General features: G+C 35.0%; 1 protein-coding gene across 1 annotated transcript in view; it reads left to right on the top strand.

The window, feature by feature from the left end:
• The window catches only part of ARHGAP5 (Rho GTPase activating protein 5), a 52,147-nt gene extending 30,645 nt beyond the window's left edge, over nucleotides 1-21,502 (top strand). The window contains exons 5-8 of the mRNA XM_052782578.1: nucleotides 8,923-9,000; nucleotides 10,411-10,542; nucleotides 12,270-12,375; nucleotides 17,665-21,502. Of these exons, the coding sequence (XP_052638538.1) occupies nucleotides 8,923-9,000; nucleotides 10,411-10,542; nucleotides 12,270-12,375; nucleotides 17,665-17,995 (647 nt within the window). The 3' untranslated portion in view covers nucleotides 17,996-21,502. The remainder of the gene's footprint in view (nucleotides 1-8,922; nucleotides 9,001-10,410; nucleotides 10,543-12,269; nucleotides 12,376-17,664) is intronic.
• Nucleotides 21,503-22,709: the final 1,207 nt, after the last annotated feature.

The raw sequence follows: 22,709 nt of genomic DNA on the forward strand, positions 1-22,709 counted from the left end.
AGTGTCTTTGAAGATTCTTGCTCCACTGTAAACCTTAAAGAATTGACCCCATGCAGAAAATACCATCAGATTTTTGTTTTACCATACTGTTCTGGAATATCCTCACAAAAAAAAAAAAAAAAAAAGTGTGCAGTAGAAGAGGGACAATTTGGAAAAAAATAAAGTAAATCTGGGAGCTGAAAAGTTCTAGCCTCTTATAAATCAACAGATTTTTCTTTTGGAGGAACCATATGGATCCTGTCAGGGTAAAGGGAGATCTGGTAGAGGTAAGGGATCCTAAGTTGGGGCCTACAGATCTAGGTATTTTTTGTGTGTTCCTGTTCAGTTTGATATTTTCCAGCAGGAAGTTTTATTCTGAACTGGATTAGCTTTATGGAGTCAACTAATTTCTGTGTTTGAAAGATAATCTAGGGCTTGTACCCCTTTGGAATCTTTTTGATAGTATTGGAAGTAGAAACTGAGGGAGTGAAGTGGTTAATACTGGAGCAGATCTAAACCTAATAAACAGCAAGTATGTATCAGAATCTTCATTTCAGCAGCAGTGTGTACTGAGAGAAAATTCCGCAAATACAGTTTTGGAGATGAGCAGTGTGTACTGCTGCTGACACTAATAGTACAAAGCAGTAATAGCACATATTTTGTCTTATTGGAACCTATTGCTTAAAAAAAAAAATGTACAATACCATGTAAGATTATATTAAATTTAATAACACTGTCACTTTTGGATAAGGAATGAGGAAAGCTTGGCTAAATATCGTAAACAAACTTTGCTTGTGTGTTTACACATTGTCCCTGATTATAGGAAAACCTTTTCTCTATTCAAGCCTTTCATTCTTCAATTCATTGTAATTATAGCAGGATGAGTAATCTTTTGGTTGGTTGTCAGAGCTCTTTCTCGTTGGTTCATTGAACAAGATGATCAAAAGAATTTTTATCTTTCAGGTAAGTAACTTGATAATAGTGAATTATCAACTTTTCCACTAAATGTCTTGGTATAAACATATAATGTTTTCCTGAAAACTTATTTTCTGGTAAAGATACTGTGATCTTATCTGAAACCTTCTACAGACTGTATAAACACTTTCCTATCATTAGTGACACAGCACAGTGTGTAAGCTGCTGATGTTTGTATGCTTTTACCTCTGTTGCATTCTTTGCAAATCAGTATGTAACCTGTTCTTGAGGGCAGCTACTTAAATTGACTTTTTGACATTGGTAATTATTTTCAGTTATGGGCTTCCAAAAGAAGATTTCAATGATACAGTTGTTCTGGTGTATTTTGTTGCTTTCTCCTGATGGACTGAATAGAAGGTCATTTTGTTACATCACTTGAAATGAACTTTTTAAGTGTGTTGGTTTTCTGCAAACTAGATTTATGGAAATGTATTTAGCAGGGAAACTAGAGTTCAGTTTTGATTTTTAAGAAAATTGTAGTGGCTGGTCTTGTATAGAAATAATGGTGCTATGATAAGACGTGCTAGAAAAAAAATAAACTGCCAATTTTTAAAAAAAATTCTATCCATTACTTTTTTCAGCACAATTCATTTTTTCTAAATGTAGGCAGCAGAATTGAGATAATTTTTGAAGCTTAACTGTTTGTTAACTGTATTAATAGCATGAATTCTGTGTTTCTCTAAGAATTATCATGTAGAGAGTAAGGAGGATATTCTGATACTCTGATAGTTTTGTTTGAGAGAGAGGAACGCAGATTTCTGAACGCTAATTTAATGTTTAACTTCAACAAAATGTTGGTATGGTTTGATTTTTACATTGCAATACCATGTAAAAATATCTGTTGAATATCTATTTTTTCAAGTGTAAAAATTTTACATGTTTATGGCAAGTTTGTAGCTCGAGTGTTTTGTTAGTGACATTTTTATGCTGTTTTACATGCCACCAATTTAAAGTACTGTTTGTGTGCTATTCAGCACTTACTGTTGGTGATTATTTTTAACTTTCCCAAACTTATTATAATTGGGGCAAAAATTACTCATGCTAACTGATAGTATTAGCATATGAGGGTTTTTAATAGTTCAGTATTTTTTAATTTGGTGTGTTGGATTTACTTTTTGTATGCATTGTTATGCATTGGTGAAAAGTTTGGTATAAATTACATTTCATTCTGTTTACCATGGAAGGAGGCATCAAATTAATATTATGAATACTAGCACAGTTTTGCCATTTAATAAATATGGTTCTTGACTATATTCAACTCTAATAATAATATTTTTAAAAAAATCTTTGTAGACTATTCATATCCATGTGCTTCATTGACAATATTAGAAATTTTAGATTCCGTACTTCATAGAAAACTGATAGCATTAATATAGTGTTAATTCTACATAAAACAACTGAGGGAAGAGAAACTTATTAGAATAATATGTATTTTAATAATTTAGTTACTCAATTTATGTGAGACAAGTAATAGAATAAAGAAGGAAGAATGAATTTGACAGAGCCACATCTCATTTAATGTCTCACGTGGTCTCTGTGGAGAGCTATAAAAGAGCTGTGGAGAGCAATTAAAAGTTGTGTACTTGGTATATGTACAATAATTACTGCTTTTGATATTTATACCTTTTTGTAATGGTGTTAAAATTATGATTTTGGAAGTAATTCGAGTAAAAATATTGCCTTTTGTGAATTTCCCTCTCACCTAAGTTATACCCAGGTCTTTCACCATGAGGCCAGATTTTGACATTGAAAACATAGATAATGCAAAGTTTGTCTCCAGAGAATGAGGATTGGGTAGAAATAGGCAAAGAAAATGTCAACAGTGCCTGTTGAGGTAAAAAGGCTGGTAAATCATTGAAATATATTGTGGTTTAGGCCCAGCCGGCCACAAAGCAGCACTTGGCTGCTCGCTCACTCCTCCCCCGCCCAGTGAAAGGCTCCTGGGTTGAGACAAGGGCAGGGAGGGATCTCTCACCAGCTATGGTCACGGGCAAAAGAGACTTGGCTTGGGGAAAAAACCAAAATCAATTTAATGTGCTACTAATCAAATAAAAACAGGATAATGAGAAGTAAAACTAAATCTTAAAACACTTTCCCCCTACCCCTTCCTCCTTCCCCCTTCCCGGGCTCAACTCCACTCCTGATTTTTCTACCTCCTCCCCTCCCCAAGCGGCACAGCGGGACGGGGAATGGGGGTTGCAGTCAGTTCATCACACGTTTCTGCCGCTCCTTCCTTCTCAGGGGGAGGACTCCTCACTCTTTCCCTGCTCCAGTGTGGGGTCCCTCCCACGGGAAACAGTTCTTCATGAACTCCTCCAACGTGAGTCCTTCCCACGGGCTGCAGTTCTTCACGAACTGCTCCAGCATGGGTCCTTTCCGTGTGTTGACAAACTTGATTGAGTCTAGCAGAAGAGGGTCAGTGGCTGGAGCTCCTGACCTGTGGGTTTGTTCAGCTTGGAGAGCGGAAGGCTGAAGAGATATCCAAAAATGGCTTCCCATACCTATGAGGAGGTTACTGAGAAGGTGCAGCCAGGCTTAAGTACTGAAGTACATGGCAGGAGGATTAGAGACAATGATTATTAAAATATGAGGTTCCAACTAGAAAGAAAGGAAAAACTCTTGCTCTGAGTATTATTTAAGCCCTGGTTTAGGTTGCCCAAAGAGATTGTGGGCTCTCTGTCCTTGGAGATGATCAAGATCAGATTTAGATAAGCAACCCAATCTGAATTCAGTGTTGACCCTTGTTTGAGCAGGAGGTTGGATTAGGTGACCTCCTGAGGATCCCTTCTGTCATCACTTCAAAATAGAATAGGTTTTTCAGTAGTTAGGAAACTGTACACCAGTTTGTGTTTTGCAACTTTGGAATTAATCAACAGAGAGGAAACCCTGTCCAAACTTGAGAGGAGGGGAAAATAGGCATCAGTTGTTTCTCCTAATGGATGACTGACTACCAGACGGATGGAGGAGGAGCACATGCATTAATTTATTAGTGTGTGAGAATCACTGAAGACTGTAAACAAATATGTTTTGAAATATTCATAAACACATGTTGTGCACTTGAGTTGTATTGCTAATTAAGGTATCTTCAAAGGAAACATCACAGGAAATATGTAAAGAATTCCCAAACAATGCAGATAGGACCAAGATGTCAATATCTTATGCAGAGTACTTATGGTACTTCTGCTGCTCCTCTTATTCCCCTAGCTTTCTCCAGGCCCAAAGTGACGAAACAGCTAATATGCCTGGAAAATTAGAGTATCTTCAGATGTCACCCATTTTTAACGAAGTAAAGAATGCACCTACCTTTTCCTAGGCATGTTTGTCATGTCATATTAATTGAAGTCTTTTATTCTTTTTCCAAAATGAACAGGCATGAAATATGTGATTGAGTGACACTTCATAAAATGATTGAGAGCTTGTTTAATAATTGGTTAATGTAAATTATAGAAATGTTAATTCAGCATTGGATGAGAGCTTCCTATTTTCCAAGTCTTTCTAAAAGTACTGCTTATTTTCTTAGACTGCTTACTTTTTACTGAACATTTCAATATTCTATAAATTATTTTATTACAAGAAACAGTAAGACACTTATTTTTGGTTCTGGTTTCCAGTGTGTGAGTTGCATGTCATGGATCTTTAAATGCTAGTGTTGATATGCACAGATAAGAGCACACTAAATGTAGAATTTTAAATGTATTTTATGTAAGTAAACTTAGTGCTAGACTCTTACTTGAAAAGAGTATGGATTCTTTGCTCTGTAATTACATACATTCTAGGTGTACGTAGAAATTACCATTCTGGATCAGTAAGGTGGTAGTTCCTTTAGTCTTGTGTAGTCTGGATAGCATAGGGGTTGAGAAGAGGTACACCAGGTCAATATGTGGAATAAAATTACAGAATGATACAGATCACAAAATTTACAAAGGTAAGTGTGGGTATGATAGTTTCAGGTATTATAGTGGAGAGTGATTCCTGAAAAGTTTGGTTGGTCACTGTAGGGGAAGGAATTAAATGGGAGAGACAGACTTGCTGTGACTAGGTGGCATGTATTCAGAAATGTAGACAGAACAGTGATAGTGGAACCTGGCTGCGGATGTCAAGTTGGCAGGTACTGTGTAACTTTTCAGCAGGCTAAATATTAGTATAGCTGTTGATACTCAGGAAGAGGCTTTAAAATCATCATAGACAGCTGTCTGAAATCTTCAAGTCTCAGTACTTGCTATCCAGCAAGCAAAAAGAATTAAAAGAATTATGAGAGTGAGTGATATGGGGAAAAAAATCATGCTATTATGTAATTCCATGGTAATGCATGCAGTTTGAATACTGGTTACAATTTGGGTCAGTCTGTCTTAGAATAGAAAAGAGTTGGAAAAGATACTGCATATGACAATAATAGTAACTCTTGGAAAAAGAGGGACTGAATTGATAAGCTTAGAAAATTTCTGAGGAAGGGAAATGATACAAATTTTAAAAAATGGTGCTGGGAAAGAGTAGAGAAGTTACTGCTTCGTGTTAATAAATAGAAAAAAAGATTTTGTGAAAACTTCAGGTACTGAGAATAAACCCAGTGTGCTTTCATGATGTACATTCCTGAACTGCAAAACTGTATTTGCTCTGGGTTGTTGTAAAGACCACAAGTAAATGACTTAAAGGGGTTTGGATGAATTAGTGGGGGATAAATCCCCAAGTGGCTATTACAACACCATATGCAAAAGCCTGTGTAAGCCACCATCTGCAGGAAGCTGGGAGGATATACCACAGAAAAACTGCTGGTTTTTGTTTTTGTTTGGTGTTTTTTGGTTTTTTTTTTTCTTTCTCCTGCTCTTCCTACCTCTCTCCTCAAGCATATACTACTTAACTGCTGTGGAAACTGGTTATTGTACCAGGTAGACTTTGGTCTGCCCTTGTGCTGAAGTTAGTATGTCCTATGGCGGAACCAAGAGGTGTGAAATATGTTGGTGCCTAAGAATGGAAGTGTCCTACAAACTAAGTATGCATATAGGTGCAGATCCACCTTGCTCATTTTCTTTGAAATGCTTTGAACCCCATATGAAGTTCCAGTTAGATGGGATGGAACCCTGATCACAACCAGCAGCACAAAAGAAGGCGCAAGAAGAGAATTTATTAGGCACTAGGAGGTACTTTGAGAAAGGAATAGTCTAGACAAAGGAGATGAGCTCTGTCTTGAGGTAAATATAGGCTATTGTGATGTGAAATAAGGAGGATCTAATTCTTTAAACCTAAAGGTGTAGTAAAACTAGCAGGACAGAGAAGCAAATAAATCAGGTGATTCTGATACATAATATTAAAACAGCCATTGTGTCCAGTAGGGATATCTTGAAAATGACAGCTGGACCAGAAGGGAAGCAGGGTAAGAACATAGATAAGAATTCTGAAAAAATCAACAGGCTTGCAGATGAAGGAACTGAATTTTTAAAAAGCCATCAAGAAAAAATAAATGTTGCGTTCTCTCTCTCTCTCTCTGGATATATGTTATAGATACGCAAGATGTTTAAAAGCTAGAACTAGTGAACTAGAGTGTCTTATACTTGATGCAATGCGTGTTACATCAAGATCTTCAGAGACCAGGTTGGATAATAAAAAACAACAGAGAGAATTGAAGCATTATCTAAAAATTATACTTTCAGACTTCTAGCTGTGTGTATGCACACAGATTAAACTTGTCTCCTTGTGTGCCTTTGAGAAACAGTATAATGACAGTTGACCAACTGTTTCATAAAGTGTTACTTTCTAGAACATAGAAGCAAGAAAAATTATTTTTGCTTGAGGAATTTAAAAGACAAATATAGTTAGCTTAATCCAGAATTGGAGCACTTGGCTATTTTTGGAAGATGCCTAAATTCAGTAGGCATCTCCTTGTTTAACCTGAAAATTTTCTGAAGTACTGTAAGTCGTCTTTCTATGTTTCTCAGAGCTGTACTGGTCTGAAATAGGAAAAAATTGACATGATGAAACAGGGGGTGGGGGGGAAAGCCCAGATACTGCAATAGAGCATCTCTGTCTCCCGAGCAGCCCAGTTCAAGTATTCAAGGTTTAAACACTCCTACTAAACAGTGACTGGATCAGACTTCTCAGAAAATGCTATTGCAGCACATTCAATTCCTTTTGTGCAGAAAGAAATTGAACAGTAGTTGGATAAAACACAGAATACCCTGGGGCTGTAGGGTCTCCAACTGAGAAGTCTCCCATGCTAAACAAAGAGAATCTCCCTCCTGGCTTGTTCTTATCTACCAGTGATTTTTTGTATTTCTTTATTTACAACTTCTGGAAGAGGAATGCAAAGTGTTTCTGTCTGTGCTAGTGTTGTAGCACATTTGGGGCATTCTTTTGAAGACAGGATTGAAACCCCTTCCAGCTGTGGAAACCATTGAATCATTGAAACCACTTTTTACCCTGTGCCACCAAATTATACCTCCTGGTGCTTTTCGAGGATGTCAGTGAATGAGGCTCAGTTTTTTTGAAAGGACTGTTTAGGTGTATATTTACAAGAGAAAACTCTTGGCTATGGATTTGGAAAGCTAAATGGTAGGTATAGAAGTTTATTGAAGAAAAGCTTGCTAAAATAGCCTTGATGCAGCCAGTAAAGATACAGGTGAATTGTCAAGGCATTAAGAAGAAAGAATTGAGTTAGAAGAGTTGATATCAAATTAATTGGTATAAATTTCCCAGCAGTATGAAGCAGTTAAGTGCTTTCTGTACTTTGAGAATTGTAACAGAATTCCTAGTGTTTCCTGGTAACTTAAAAGGCACACTCGGTGATTGAGGTGTCACAGAGGAGTTATGTATTGATCTGATAATCTAAAATGCATTCAGTTACTAGGCTGTGATGGTAAAAAGCCAAAAGATTTCATAAAGCTCTAAAACTTGTGAATTTTTAAGTAGAACCATGTACTGTTACAGAGATCTAGCATATAGATAATTTTGCACCCATAAAGGTAACTTGGAGAATTATGGAACTATAAACTGCTTGTATTCCTTAATGTGTTCTAAATTAACAAAGAAAAAGATCTTGGGTAATGGTGTGATTAGTAGTATGGATGCTTTCATTCAGTGAGTAGCTGTGGGCAAAAAAGATAGCAATGTGATAGGAAGCATAACCACTGGAGTGGAGTGAGCAAGTGTGTCTGTATGTGTGTGTCTGCATAATAAAGGTGTATTTTTTTAGTGCTGTTAACCTAGAATGGCTGCTGTAATTATGACGACTCCATAACACGTAGTAAAACAAAGTAATAATGAGAAGCCTGGAGAAATTCTGCTTCCTCATACCCTTCTCCTTTTCTCCTCTTTCCCTGCCCCTTAAAGACAGACTTGTAAATGATCTGATAATTTACCTTAGAAAAGAAGTGAGGAGAAATGGATGCAAAGTTTATAAAATATAAATGGTAAAAGGGAAAGTATGTTAGAAGATTAAGTCCTTGTCTCATACAGGAGTGTGCCACACCATGAAATTAAAAAATCAGAAATCAATTACAAATGTTTGATTTTTCTGCAGAGTATTTTATTAGTGTGTTATTGCTTGCCATAGTAAGTTGTTAAGCCCAAATTGTGAAGACAGTTTTTAAAAACATAAATTCTGTGGGTACCAAACCCCAGAATTAAGATTTTTGATGATTAAAATAAAGATGCAAATAACAACAGTTTAGTAGAGATCAGGAATAGAATCGTTTTGGGTAAATTATTCCATGAATGCCTGCAGTCAGGTTCTTGTTATCCTACAATGTGGATTCCTCTGATTCATATTAAATGGAATAGTGGACTCAATATACAACTGGTATTTTGTGTTTTGGTAGTCCTATATCACTATAATGGTTAACATGTTACTTTTTAGGCACTTAAGATTGGTATTCCTACTTTTGGTTTCTGAATTAGTTATTATGACTGGCTCTGTTTTGCTCTATAGTATATAAACTTGGTTTTGAATATTTTTTTTTCTCCTCCCCTTCTAAGGGTTATGTACTGAAGGCCTGTACCGTGTTAGTGGGAATAAAACAGATCAAGACAACATTCAGAAGCAGTTTGATCAAGGTAATGACAGATTTTGTTATTTAAAGCCAAAACAGAACTTGAATTCTCCATGGATTGTCATAGTGCAATATAAAAGGGTTGCACTTTCAAACTGGCTTCCATAGCACAGACTACTTAAAGCTCTGGTAGGTTGTATTGGTATAGTCCAGGTTATTACCAGTGAAGCTGTGTATAAACCAAAGATTGGATAGAATCTTGTTGCAGCTGGCTTTAAGTGCCATTAAAATATTTTCTAGGAGGTATTCTAGTGTTTAAATGCAGTCCTAGCTGCTCCTTGTGTTAATAGTTCATCAGTCCTAGGCATTAAGGCATTCACTTCCCCCTATTATCCCCCCAAAAGTAGTACTTCTTGATACTTATTTTATTGAAAGCTTTCTTGGATGATACGGATTAACAATTAAATCTTGATAATAAATTTCTTAACACATCCTTTCTCATGCTAGAATATAGTGGAATATGATTAGTAGATTATGCTGTTCACTTTGATGTCTTAAAACAGAGGGTCAGCATTATTTTTTTTTCCTTCTGTTTTCTCACATAATTTATGATCTCAGTTGATACTTCAAAATGAAAACACTTACTAAAAGTTCTTGGATATTAATCATGAAGTTGAGCCTGTGAAAAATAGTAAAATTCCTCCTCGATGATAAGGAAAATAAATGTACTAGGTTTTTATGCCTCACTATGCTGTTTCAGATAATCTCAGTATAATGCTAGATTTTCTTCAGTCACCTTATTAAAGGATGTTCCAGAGTTTCAGGTGGAGTGGACTTTTGAAAAGTAAACTTAGCATTTTCAAAATTTCAGTTTTTAAGTACTTTAAGTTCTGCAGCTTACGGTGCTTCCACTTCTAGCCTTGGTTTAAAAATTATATAGCGTGGCTTTATTATTATAAATTTCAATTAAAAAAATTCTCTAGTTATAAAGCTTCTGTTATTTGGGAATTTAGCAGTAGATTATATGGCCATGTGCGGTCACTGGTATGTTTTGTTGTCCTTTTTTAAAAGGCTTCATGTGGTCACATGAATTCTGCAAATTGATGTGCCCTGTACCAGTTTTTAACAAAATTTTGGGAAATAGAATTTAAAACTTAGTGTTGGACAAAACTGATTAATCAGAAGCCAGTCAATGGCAAATAGAAAAGCATTTAAGTCTGCATGGAGAATTAGACAACTTTATTTTTCTGATCTTATACTGTTTTCTTATACTGTCATATTTTCTTTTATTTGATTTCATGTGGGTGAAAGTGATGGCAGCTTATCCACAGGTTCACCTTTTTGTGCTTTTTTAACAAATGTTTAGCAGCATTTTCATTTTCAGTGTTTTGAATAAATGCTTGTTTTCTTAAAATACTATGAGGAATGATAACTGTAGGTTTTACTTACACTGCTGTTTAATTTTGTTTTACAGATCATAATATCAGTCTAGAGTCTATGGGAGTAACAGTAAATGCGGTGGCTGGGGCTCTTAAAGCTTTCTTTGCGGATCTGCCAGATCCATTAATTCCTTACTCTTTACATCAAGAGTTGTTAGAAACATCAAGTAAGTAATAAACAATCTTGTCTTGATCTAATTATGTTATATTGATTGCCCTTATTGCAATTTTTACTTCATTCTAAGTTGAAAGGACTGGCTCCACTGAAATACTTTTTAAATTGCGTAGACGTACATTTTTTAATATTCTTTAAAATTAACAGAACTATATGATGAAATAAACGTAATACTTTTTTTTCTAAATAAATTGTGGCTTATTATTTCTCCTTTTCCTAGAAAATTTAATTGGAGAAATCTACTTTTTTTTCCCATTCTGTATTAGTGCTGCATATGATGAAAACTCTTGGAAATGTATTGTGGTTGTTAACAGGGGGGGAAAAAACCCTTGAATTCATAAAGTCTTACATTCAGAGTAGGCTTTAGAAATCAGACACATCTATGGAATATTATGATAATTCTCTTTTAGATTTTTTTCAAGTTCTTTTTGAACTCCTTATAAGATGAAATGCTTAATTTTGTTTGCCTTACAAATATTTTACAGACACTTCAAAGTGAAATGACTAAATTCTTCCCTTCTTTTAAAGAGTCTCTCTCTTGTATTGGCAGCAAGCTGTTTCAGAAAAAGACTGCTATGCAGTTTTGCAGGATACAACTGTGACATCAGTATTCTTAACACTTTTTTGTTCAAAACATGAAAATACTAGTGTAAACCCAAGGCTTGGGCCTGGACTTGATTCATATATAGTCCATTAGAAATTTTGTATTTTTGGATGATATCTGTAGATACCTATTTGTGGTATTTCTGCTGTACTTCTCAGGCAAATTCCTTGTTTAATGTAATTAGTTAGGTTTTATTTTTTCTTAAAAGTATATCAGTTAAATTTCAGTCAAAACATGTAATAGCTTAGAATATAAGTGGACTTACTGTTTTAAAGTACCATTAATACTGCTTTAAATTTCTCTTTGGGATATACTGGAGCATTTTTAACATTATTTCTATGATACTAGGGTACATCAAATTTCTTTTTAGCCATGCAGTCAAGTAATAGAGGTGAGCTTGTATTCCTTTTCATGATACGAATCATCATGGAGTAGAAGTATATTCTGCAGAATGTATGGTTCTACAATACTTAGTGGTATTTTACATAAATGTTTTAGCAGCAGCATTAGTTGGTTTTTTTTAAAAAAAAAGTTATTTTATTCCATAGTCCTTTCTTACATGTTGCTTATTTCCTCTTTGAAGCATAAGTAATGTCCCTTGGGCCTGTGAAAATCCCTGGTCTCCTTTAACAGTATATTTAAAATAGCTGCACCAGGCCCACTCATAATTTTTTTATTATTTGAGTAACTGATAAGCTTAAGAAATTCTAAGTTCATGTGCATGTCTTCCTTTGCCCAAATCTTTTTGAAACTTCAGTCCAAATGAATCTTACAGATATATCTAAGTCATAACATTTTGCAAGCAGAGGAAAATCTAGCAAGAAATGACCCTGTCACATTGTTAGTTCTCATTCTACAAGCCAACAATGAGCTAATCAAGTGATTCTTTGCTGTTAAACACAGATAAACAATTCTGCTTAAATACGGAAAAATATTTTTGTGTTTAGATAGTTACCTCTATAATAAAAAAGTTATTCTATGCAATAATATATGCAGATAGGAATTTTATCAAATATTTTGTCACTTGATGTTTCTCTGTGGGTATCTTATCTGTACCATTACGCTAGGAAAAAGACTTAGCAACGCTTTATTCAGTATGTCACTTATTTCTATAGAAATCATGGATAAGACAGAACGGCTGCATGAGTTAAAAGAAATTGTGAAGAAATTCCACCCAGTGAACTATGATGTCTTCAAATATGTAATAACGCATCTAAACAGGTTTGGTATTTTTCTACTAAAATTTTGTTTAAATTGTAACAATTGCAAAAAAGATTGTGTTAGTAACAATGAATTGACTGCTAGAATTGAAAATTTCAAGCTGCATTGCTCATGTGTTAATAGAAATGTGGAAAATGAAACTAAGAGGTTAATTAGAAAAGGTTTGTATATTCTGTTCTCAGATTTTATTGATGTATGAATATCTGGCATCATCGCTACTATGAAGTTACAAGAATGATTGGTGTACACAACAAAAAAGCTTGAAAGAATAACTATGCAGTGCAGTTAACATATCTTTCCTCCCCCCTCTCCCCCCTCTCCCCCCTCTCCCCCCTCTCCCCCCTCTCCCCCCTCTCCCCCCCTCTCCCCCCTCTCCCCCCTCTCCCCCCTCTCCCCCCTCTCCCCCCTCTCCCCCCTCTCCCCCCTCTCCCCCCTCTCCCCCCTCTCCCCCCTCTCCCCCCTCTCCCCCCCTCCCCTCCCCTCCCCTCCCCCTTTTTCATTTTCTTTTTTCTTTTTTTTGGTTTTCTTTTTTGTTTTTTTTTGTTTTCTGGTTTTCTTTTTTTTTTTTTTGTCATGTCCTCCCCGCCCTGCCCCAAGTAGCTGTTAAAATGATAGACTAATATAGGTTTTAAGGGACCTGAAAGTCATTTGGCCTAAACCCACCCCGCCCATCCCTCCCCCCACCCCTTAAAGCAGGGCTAGCTTCAATCAGAATCTAAAATGTAGCAAAACCCCTGCTGAATAAATAAAATATAGAACAAAGCTATAAGTAACAGTAAATTGGTTACACTTGCTTCCTAAATCTTGCCTCTTGCTTGGAAATTTAATGGTTTTCTCATAAAAATTATTTATGTAATTACTAAAATAATCTGATATTAGTAGATGTATACTACCTCATAATCTGACCCTTTATGTGCACAAATGTACAATATTCAGTCATAAAGAAACAAGACGAAAAAGACCAGCTTACTCATGTTTCTTTTTTCAGCTAAAATGGGATTATTCTCTGAAATCCACTGAATGAGATTAACTACATTATTAAAAAAAAGAATAAACATTGCCAAAGCTAAAATAACTTTTTTTTTTTTTAACAAAAACCTTTGTTATCCAGCAATCTGTCACTTAAAGTTTAGCTTGTGATATTTTTTTTCTGCATTTTTAGACAGAATCACAGAACTGTTGAGGTTGTAAGGGACCTTTGGAGATTTAGTCCAACCCCCATTACTTTGGCAGAGTCAACTAGAACAGATTGCCCAGGACAGTGTCCAGTTGGGTTTTCAGTATCTCCAAGGAGGGAGACTCCACAATCTCTCTGGGCAACCTGTGCTAGTAGTGCTCAGTCACACTCACAGTAAGAAGTCTTTTCTTATGCTTAGCTAGAATTTCCTGTGTTTGTGCCTGTTGCTTTTTGTCCTGTCACTAGACACCACTCATTTGAGAGATCTTCAGTCTCTTGATGATCTTTGTGTCCTTTCACTGGGCTTGCTCCAGTATGTCCATGTGTCTGTTGTGCTGGAGAGCCCAGAGCTGGACCCTGTACTCCAGATGGGGCCTTTGCAATGCTGAGTAGAGGGGAAGGATCACCTCCCTAGACCTGCTGGCTCATGTTCAATTTGTTGTCCACCAGGACTTTCAGGTCCTTCTCTGCAATAGTGCTTTCCAGTCAGACAATTTTGTGTATATACACCAAGCTTTTCGTGACATTTAAGTTGTTAAATTGTTCTGGACCAGTGCGTGTGTTTCTGGTTTTGCAGGTATTTGTAACGATCTAACTGGGCATGTAATGTGGGGGCAGAAATGAGACCTTTTAACTTGCCTGTTTAGTCAACAGAATGTAGGTGCTCTCTATTGCAGTTTGGAAGGAGTCTTTCCACTGAACGTATGAGAAACTTTAAAACTTAGGCATCTACTTTTACACTTCTCTGTCACGTATACAGCTTGCTAATGCTTTATAAAGTTATCCATTTTCCTTTGCAGGGAAATGGATCAATTTTTCCATTGCAGTCTTGCCAAATACAAATTTAGGCCTAAAATAGATGAAATCATATCAACTGATATAATTATTCCATGCATTTACATATTACAGAATTGTAAGATGTGCTTGCGTGTGTCTGAAATAAAACAAAACAGCTCAAACTTGGCCTAGCTATTAGTTACCTGAAATGTTTCAATAGTTGGTAATGGACCTGATAGAAATTTTTGTGGAAGAGTGGCAATCTCTGAATTGTCAAAAGTCTTCAGCTGGTCACCTGTTTGCATAGCATAGCTGAATGTACAGTGTCAAGTACCTGGATTGCTGCAAGTGGAAGAGCTAAATATAATTTTAAAAAATCTTGAATAGGTTCTAATGCACGTGTATCTACAGACAAATGAAATACATTACTCATGGAACTTACTGGAGAATGTAAGTGATGTACACTGGCTTTTGCTCTCCAGTCCACTCTTTCTTTTAATGATGATTTACATTGTGGGTAGCTAGTAACAAACTAATCTTTTCTTAATTAAGAAAGGCTGTGATTTTTTTGTCTCATTTGCAGTGTCAGGTAGTTGCGTTCCATTCAACAAGAAAACTGCTTGAATGTAAGCAATTGCATGGAGAGAGAGAGAGAGAGAGAGGTAGATATAGGTGGATACAGGATCTTAAAGGGAACTTGTAACTAAATACTTTACAGCCTATTTTTAAGAGATTAATCTGTGGTAAATTACTGCTAGTATATAACTGAAATGGAAGTGTTTATCAAATGAATAGTTTGTTAAATGACGTAAAACACTTCTGTATGATGGAAGAGTTCTCATCACAAACTGATGTTGTAAATGCTTTGTTTTTACATCATATGTCATTAGAGTAAGAAATGTGGTATTGTTGTATAGTTAATAGTGGTTGGTGACTGGTACTATTTTGGTGTATCCACAAGCACAGGACTTGGTTATTGAAACCAAAAATACAAGTATTATCCAGATAAGTTTGCTATTGAAATATGAGAGACCAATAACCATAATAAATGGGAACAGTGAGGTGAATTTTTCTGTAGTGTGATAAGCACCTTTCAGAGCATACTAGGTATCTAATTGTGGTTGATTAACTGTAAGCAGAAGTGAGTTTTAAAGATGGAGTTGAAACAGGACAGTGTTGGATTGACATTGTTTTTTTTTTTATATTGGTTGTGGTTTATGTTTGTTCTTTGATAATGACTTCCTTTATACATACGGGCTAATGTGGCATAATATGCTTCTGAAGTCTGGGAAAACATAGGTGTACAGCTTTTAAAGTCTGATCATAGAGCAGGCTTACAGCCTGAAGTTCCTGAAGAGTTTGCAGTGGAGGAAGGTGGCAGGATCAAGAGAAACAGACTCTTCATTTTTCATTTTGAGTCAACATAAAAGAAGGTGAATAGACATTTGCTAAGCACTTACAAGAAGATTCTACAGTATTTTGGGAAAGTTTGGTAGGAGGTGGCATACAGGTTCGTAGGTTTTTTTTTACCCTTAGAAAGGACAGAAGTAAAGTTTAAACACGAGAGAATAAAGTTGATTGTTCATTATGTTTAATCTAGTTGTGAGCTGCAACCGGGAAAGAGGCAATGCTCTTATTTTCTCGCTTCTAGACATAGGTTCCCACTGCTTCATTTGTTGGATCTAATGATTATGCAGCTGCAGCATGTTGTAAAGGAAAACAGAAATAGTGGAAATCTAATTTTCTGTAGGATACACTAGCTGATCTCAGACACCCTGTGGCCACCCTGTGGTCTGATGCCAGAAAGTTGGTGGAGAGGGAGAAGGAAGAGGGGAAGACTTAAACTCTTTAATAAAAAAGCTAAGCAAAATGTAAGCTTACATTTATATTTTTGGGTTCTTTAATCCTTAAATGAAGTTAAAATGCAATTCTTTTAGGAAAGAGATTATGAATATTACTGTCACTCAGAAGTAGTATCCAAATATCCTTTGGACCAAACTTATTCAAAACAGATCGAGAGGCAATATTTGTGTACCCTCACACTATTTGGAATAAGTAATGCGCATGCTAAAATGGAAGTCTACCCTTTATAGTTACCACTATATATGCATTGTAAATGAGTGAAAATATTTTCTTATAGCATCAATTCTAGTGTTTACTATGGTTTTCACAGCTTTTGAATCTGTGGACTACAGCCAGCTGTCAGAAATTCTTGCAGTCTGCTCTTGTTAATCATCAAAATTGTAACTGACAAGTTGCTGAAGTTTCATTTTCCATCTATTTCTGCAGGACAACTGTAGCTCAGTTACCTTTATGCTCTCTACTGTATATATAGGAATTGCATGTTCCCAGATGAATGAATATCTTAGGTGTTTGTCAGATTTATTAACACCTTATTTTTAATGTATCTCTCAATACTTCCAGATAAAATTGTGATGTTACTTTAGAATGCAGAGTATTTTTAGAAGACAAAGTATCGTGGCTCTTTCTAGCCTATTACTATGAAAAGCAGTGCATTTTTTCTGAGGAGGCATTTAATTGTAGATAATAAATTTGGTAACAGGATGGTTTGTCGGTTTGGGGTTTTTTTTCTTCTTGTAATAGTATTGTAATAATGAATTTAGATCATAAGTGAAAAACCTGCTCCAGCACCTGCTTAAAAGCAGGAAACTTCTAGGAACAGAAACCCAGTTGGAAACCTTTGTGTTATACATTGAAAAATAAAACAAAATTGAAGTGTGTTGGTATTAGTGAAATTTCCACTGATGATGTTCTTTACAGCTTGGCCAAATTCTCATGCTGGCCAGTATGAAAAACCTTGCAGAGATGTGCTTTAATCAACACTTGATTTTTTTGGTTTTGTGTTTATTTTTTACATGTGATCTAATGTGATGCCTTTTTCTTTGAGTACCACAGATGTTAATATCTGACTGTCCTACAGTAAGAAGCCATTTCTGTCATTTTTCTTCTAGACATTTTAATGGACGAAATTTTAATTTTATGAAATCCTGTAGCTGGTTGATAAATTTAGAGTTTGTTTGTGATTGTCACTTCAAAATGCTGGTGGAATGTTGAATTTCTTTCCTGATTAAAACTTAATCAGATTTATATTTGTCAGCTATCCAAATCTGGAAAAGCCATGGTTTCTAAGTTTTCTTCTGCATAACCACTTAAAAAACTCCCAGGAATGATTGTTTTAATGGATAGCTGGAGGAAAGTAACAAAAATCTTGAGATTGTTTGATAATAATGCTTACAGTTAGAGCGCTATGAAAATATTTGTAGTTGATTGCATACCGGTTTTAATTCATTCTGTGCATGTCATTCTCATTTCAGGGTTAGTCAGCAATATAAAACCAACTTTATGACTGCTGATAACTTGTCGATTTGTTTCTGGCCTACTTTGATGAGACCTGATTTTGAAAACAGAGAGTTTCTTTCTACCACCAAAATCCACCAGTCGGTTATAGAGACCTTCATTCAACAGTGTCAATTTTTCTTTTACAATGGAGAGATTGTAGAAGCACCTAACCCAGTGGCATGTCAGCCACCGCCTTCCAACACAGTGCAGATGGTGGAACCAATGGTACCTCTGCAGTTACCACCACCACTGCAGCCTCAGCTGATACAGTCACAATTACCAGCAGACCCTCTTGGTATTATATAAATAGAAGATGATTGCAGGCAGCCTGGCACTGGACAGTAAAGACAAGCTATAGACATGCATGTTTCAGGATACAATAATGTACTTCATATTTATGAAAAATAATTCCCATCCAGCTGATTGGACATCTTTTTGTTATATCCCGTACTGTGTTCCTCATTTGTACACACTGCAGATAAAAACTATGTGATAAGCATGACTGGAGAGGTTTAATTTTTAAAAGCAAAAATAGCTATAAAGTACAAAGCTGCTGCTGCATGATACCTTATTGCAATCACTATATCATTCCTGTGACGGTTTGTCACAATATATTGTGAATAAAATTTTTCTATAGAAATTTAATGATTTAAAAAATTACATTTATGAAACATTCAATGCTTACAGCCTGCTTTATGGCTGTTTTTGTTATTTAACATGCTATTTTTGGCAATTTTATTCACATTCAAGCATTCTGTGTAAACAACTAAAGCCCAGCTATAGTTTATTTTGTAATCTCCTGGCTACTTATGTGACGGTATGCTTAGGATGGTTTATGGAAGAATGCAAAATGCACTGTTGAGAATTTTACAATCCCTCACCATCCATCTTTACTTGTAAGTAAACCTGTGGACAGTTTGTTAAGGGTGGGTGAACTTGCTTATTATTTCTTACAGCACAATACCAAGGACATGCTTGTTGTAAAAGTGAGTTTCAAATATTGTACAAAAATTTTGATGTTGCCTACTTATTTCTTTGTTCCATTACTGAACTAAACATTTTGTAAAACTGTTAATTCTGTAAACAGCTGCATGTTTAAAAGATCATTGATGGTCTTGTAAACTTAATCTAATATATTTTAGATATTTTAATTTTTCCCACTTGGGAATACATGTAGTGTTTAGAAAATAGTTCATGACATTTTCATATAAGGTTATATAACTTTTCATACATAAACATGGATTTTGTTGTAGTAAAATTCTCTAAACCAAACAATGTTTTAATCTAGGACTTCAATTAATCTATTCTTTAAATCTATTTTTATGTGACCCTTTAAAGATATACAAAAATGCATTGCTAATACATAGCAATAAATACTTTGGGTACTGACAATTAACCTCTTTGGAGTGTGTATATATAAAATCACATAAACTTGTATTCATATTTTTTTCCTGTGGTATGTTGTACTAAAAATTCAAATGACTGATTTTTTTTTTTCCACCATATTTTTAAATTATCTTTTTTCCCCCCCCCCCGCTTATTTTACTTTTACTTTGGTACCAATTTTGCTGTAAAAGAATGCTGCTTAATTTAAACAAATCTTTTGGTTAAATATTTTGTTAGTGGTAAAAAATTTAGAAGGTTACAAATCGTAGCAAAGGGGAGACCATAGATAAACACTACCTGTGAGACTTTTCATAGCAGCTTTTTTTCTTTCTTGCTCAAAATATACCTTTTTAGGTCTGCAAAGAAGAAAACAGTTTTGGCTCATTCAGCTGCTAGAATGTTTTGTGTAGTTTAAAAAAAAAAAAAAAGCTTTATGATGGTCACTGTTGTAATCTTCACTTATAGCAAGATTTAAGATCGTCTTGTATGTATTATAGTAAATAGATGATTTTGAGAATTAAGGCTTTTAAGAGTTTGATTTGCTCCATTTTCCCAAAATAAAAATTGCCTTTCCCACTTATGTCCTAGGTATTGTACTTCTAATTATGACTTGGATTATCATTCTAGATTACTATGATACCATAAACCTGGCTGCTGTTTGAAGTACATGTATATTATAAATTATCTTGATATTGTGTTATATTCTTGCAAGTAATTATCTTTTCTAAGAAAACATAAACAAAAAAGAAGAGTCTACCCTATTCCTATTGCAAAGCACACAGGAATTAATAGTACAATAAAGTCTGTCCTGTAAATTGTAGTATTCTTAACTTGTTCTACTTCACCTTTTGTCTATATAGCTTTTATTTATAGTTGTCAGTCTAATCTTGGCATGTTTAGCAAAGAAAATGAAACTTCAAGAGTTTTATAAACTATTTCTAGGTTGCTAAAGAATTTATTTTTCTACTGTATATGGTATAGACAAAGCATCACCTGTACAGGAAACAAGTCTATTTCTAATAGAAGTAAGCTTAAAAATAAATGCCAGTCATATCCCTATTTAAAAGTTCTATCTATAAAGTATCTCCAGTCTTTGTAATGTGAATTACATTTTAAACTTTCTACAAATTCCAAGTTGTTTGCCATAATATTTAACTAATCTTTGAATACTAATTTTTAGAGTAATTTACATTCCATTTCATGACAAACTTTCATGTTGAACTTGTGTTCAGAAGTGTTTGCAGTATCATTTATTTCTTGTGTATGTTGTTATGGCTAAATCACGTCATGATTTTTAAAAATCTTAACACTTATATTTGGCCAAATATGAAAGTCTTATTACATTTACTGGATGAAACGTAAAAAGAGAAATAATAAGAAAGCATGGCATGTGGCACTTGATTGTCACGTGGAAAAGTCCCTGCATACTGTTTGCATTATAGAAGTGTTATATGCAGGAATGTGGATATGTGTGTATGTGTAATATATACACTTTGATATTTTTTATGTGTTTGTGTGTTTGGGTACACAAGCACATATGCACAGACTTGCATGCACATACACTCACATAGTAAAGTTTTTAAAAGATACTAGGAAATTATACCATCGTTATTAAAGATTTATAATGGAGCTTTCTCTATTATTATTTTTATTAGTGCTATAAAATGAGGAAGCATGTCATTATATACGAATTCCTCATACTTTGGCTCATGTAGTCCCTTCTAGTTTTAATGAAAATCCAAACAATAATAACTATATTTTTTAATGTGAGCATTTTTACAGTAATATCTATCTTGATAAAGACACAAATGTATATTATTTTTGGTTGAGCATCTCAGTGACACTTTATGGAGTAGTTTGTCTTTCTTCTGTAATATTGATATAGACATACTGCAGTGTATTGTCTTTCAATGTTTTAGCAATTTTAAAATCCCAGGCCTGAGTTACATTTTAAGTGATGCTTAACAGGTTATTTCAAAATTCCTTACCCTCCATGATCTTGTGGAATTTTAACATATATAGTGTAAATAGATCGCAGATGTCAACTTAAGTGAAAATACACTTTTTTCTTGTTGTATGTTTTCTCCATTATTTGAATCCTGGTTGCTAGGAAATTATAGATAAGTTTAATTTTAGTTGCTGGAGTTTAGCTTCCAATATTTATGATAAATATAGAAAAACTATCAATTGGAGATTAAAAAAATTGGCCTTAGCTTACGTGCTTATTTCAGTTTTTTTCAGTAATTGTGATGCTGTTTGTCAACTGAAAAAATTACACATATAAAAAAAAATTTTGAAGTCAAAATTTTGTTCTTTGTTTATAATGTAATCTTTTGTTGCTACATCAGCAGAATACTGCAGTGAATTAAGTATCAGTGAAGCTTATTCTGTATAAAAGATGCAACGAATAAAATACTAAGATGCTTACTGTGTAGAATGTTCAGTTTAGTTGCCTACTAAATTTTTAAAGGCAAAAGCACCCTATCTTTCACATACACAGAGATGAAATTTAGCAGTAAATCTTGCTAAACTGAGTGCACCAAGTGTGTGAGGCATTCTCGGGGGGGGAGGGTGTCTCTTCTTGCATAGGATGCGTCTTTTAAACTGCTGAATTTTGGAAGGGATTCTGACAATGGTGAAGACTGGTCTGTAGGTAATGCACCCCCCCCCAAGATGGATATGTGCATACACTAGGGAACAGACGTCAAAAGTGACAGAGTGTAAGATGTTCTATTTTGCTGTGCAGTGCATGTGAAATTCTGTGGCTCATGTGACCTCTTACATATTTCACCTGATTGAGCTGCTCATCAGGAAAGGCTGTGATTATGGAAAGCAGTTTTTCAGTTTTCTACCATGCTAAAGGAATGGGTCTCTTAAAATTTTTTTTCCTACAGAATCCTTAAACCTGAAGTAAAAACTGTGGGGTTTGAGGTCAGCTTTAAATTTTCAGAGTTGTACGTTATTGCTTGTAACACTGCTAACTATATGGGATAAATCCAACTTTGATAATAGTACTGCTTTTAATTCTTGAGCATACGACACCTATGCTTAGTTTGTTTCTTCAGAGCATCTTAAGTCATATGGCCAATGCAGAAATAACTGCAAAAACTTCCTGACAGCCTTCAAATCTGAACACTGTTCAGGTTTTATTATATATCTTAACACTTTTAGACACTGGAGCATTTTAATCTCAAATAAGATGCATCTCACCTATAACTTAGTGTGCAAACCTCAGTTTTTTTAGATTGCTGTATCAAAAAAATCGCTACTGAATCCGAAGCATAACACAGTGTTCAGGCTCTACAGCAGACCACAAGTTTCTAATGAATAGCTGTCCTAGAGAACCAAAGTGAAATATTAGTGTTCACTTGTGTCAAAGTCGATCCTTCAACTAATTCATAGTTTCCATGGAATCGGAAGGGATGAATTTAATCTGTCATCATGGCTAGTGAAAGCGAACACTTCCTTCCTTTTCTTATTGACAATTTCTTTCCCGAGTGTGTAGATGGTGCATGTTACGGCTGTTGCCCACATGTTTCTCATCTTCCTTATAAAATGGAACGCATGTGCGTTTAGACCTGGTATTTTTGTTGCTGAATTGAGTGTCATTGATGCCTAGCCAACGTTCTGGTGC

Source organism: Harpia harpyja, chromosome 3 (assembly GCF_026419915.1).
Source record: "Harpia harpyja isolate bHarHar1 chromosome 3, bHarHar1 primary haplotype, whole genome shotgun sequence".
NCBI classification, from domain to species: Eukaryota; Metazoa; Chordata; class Aves; order Accipitriformes; family Accipitridae; genus Harpia; species Harpia harpyja.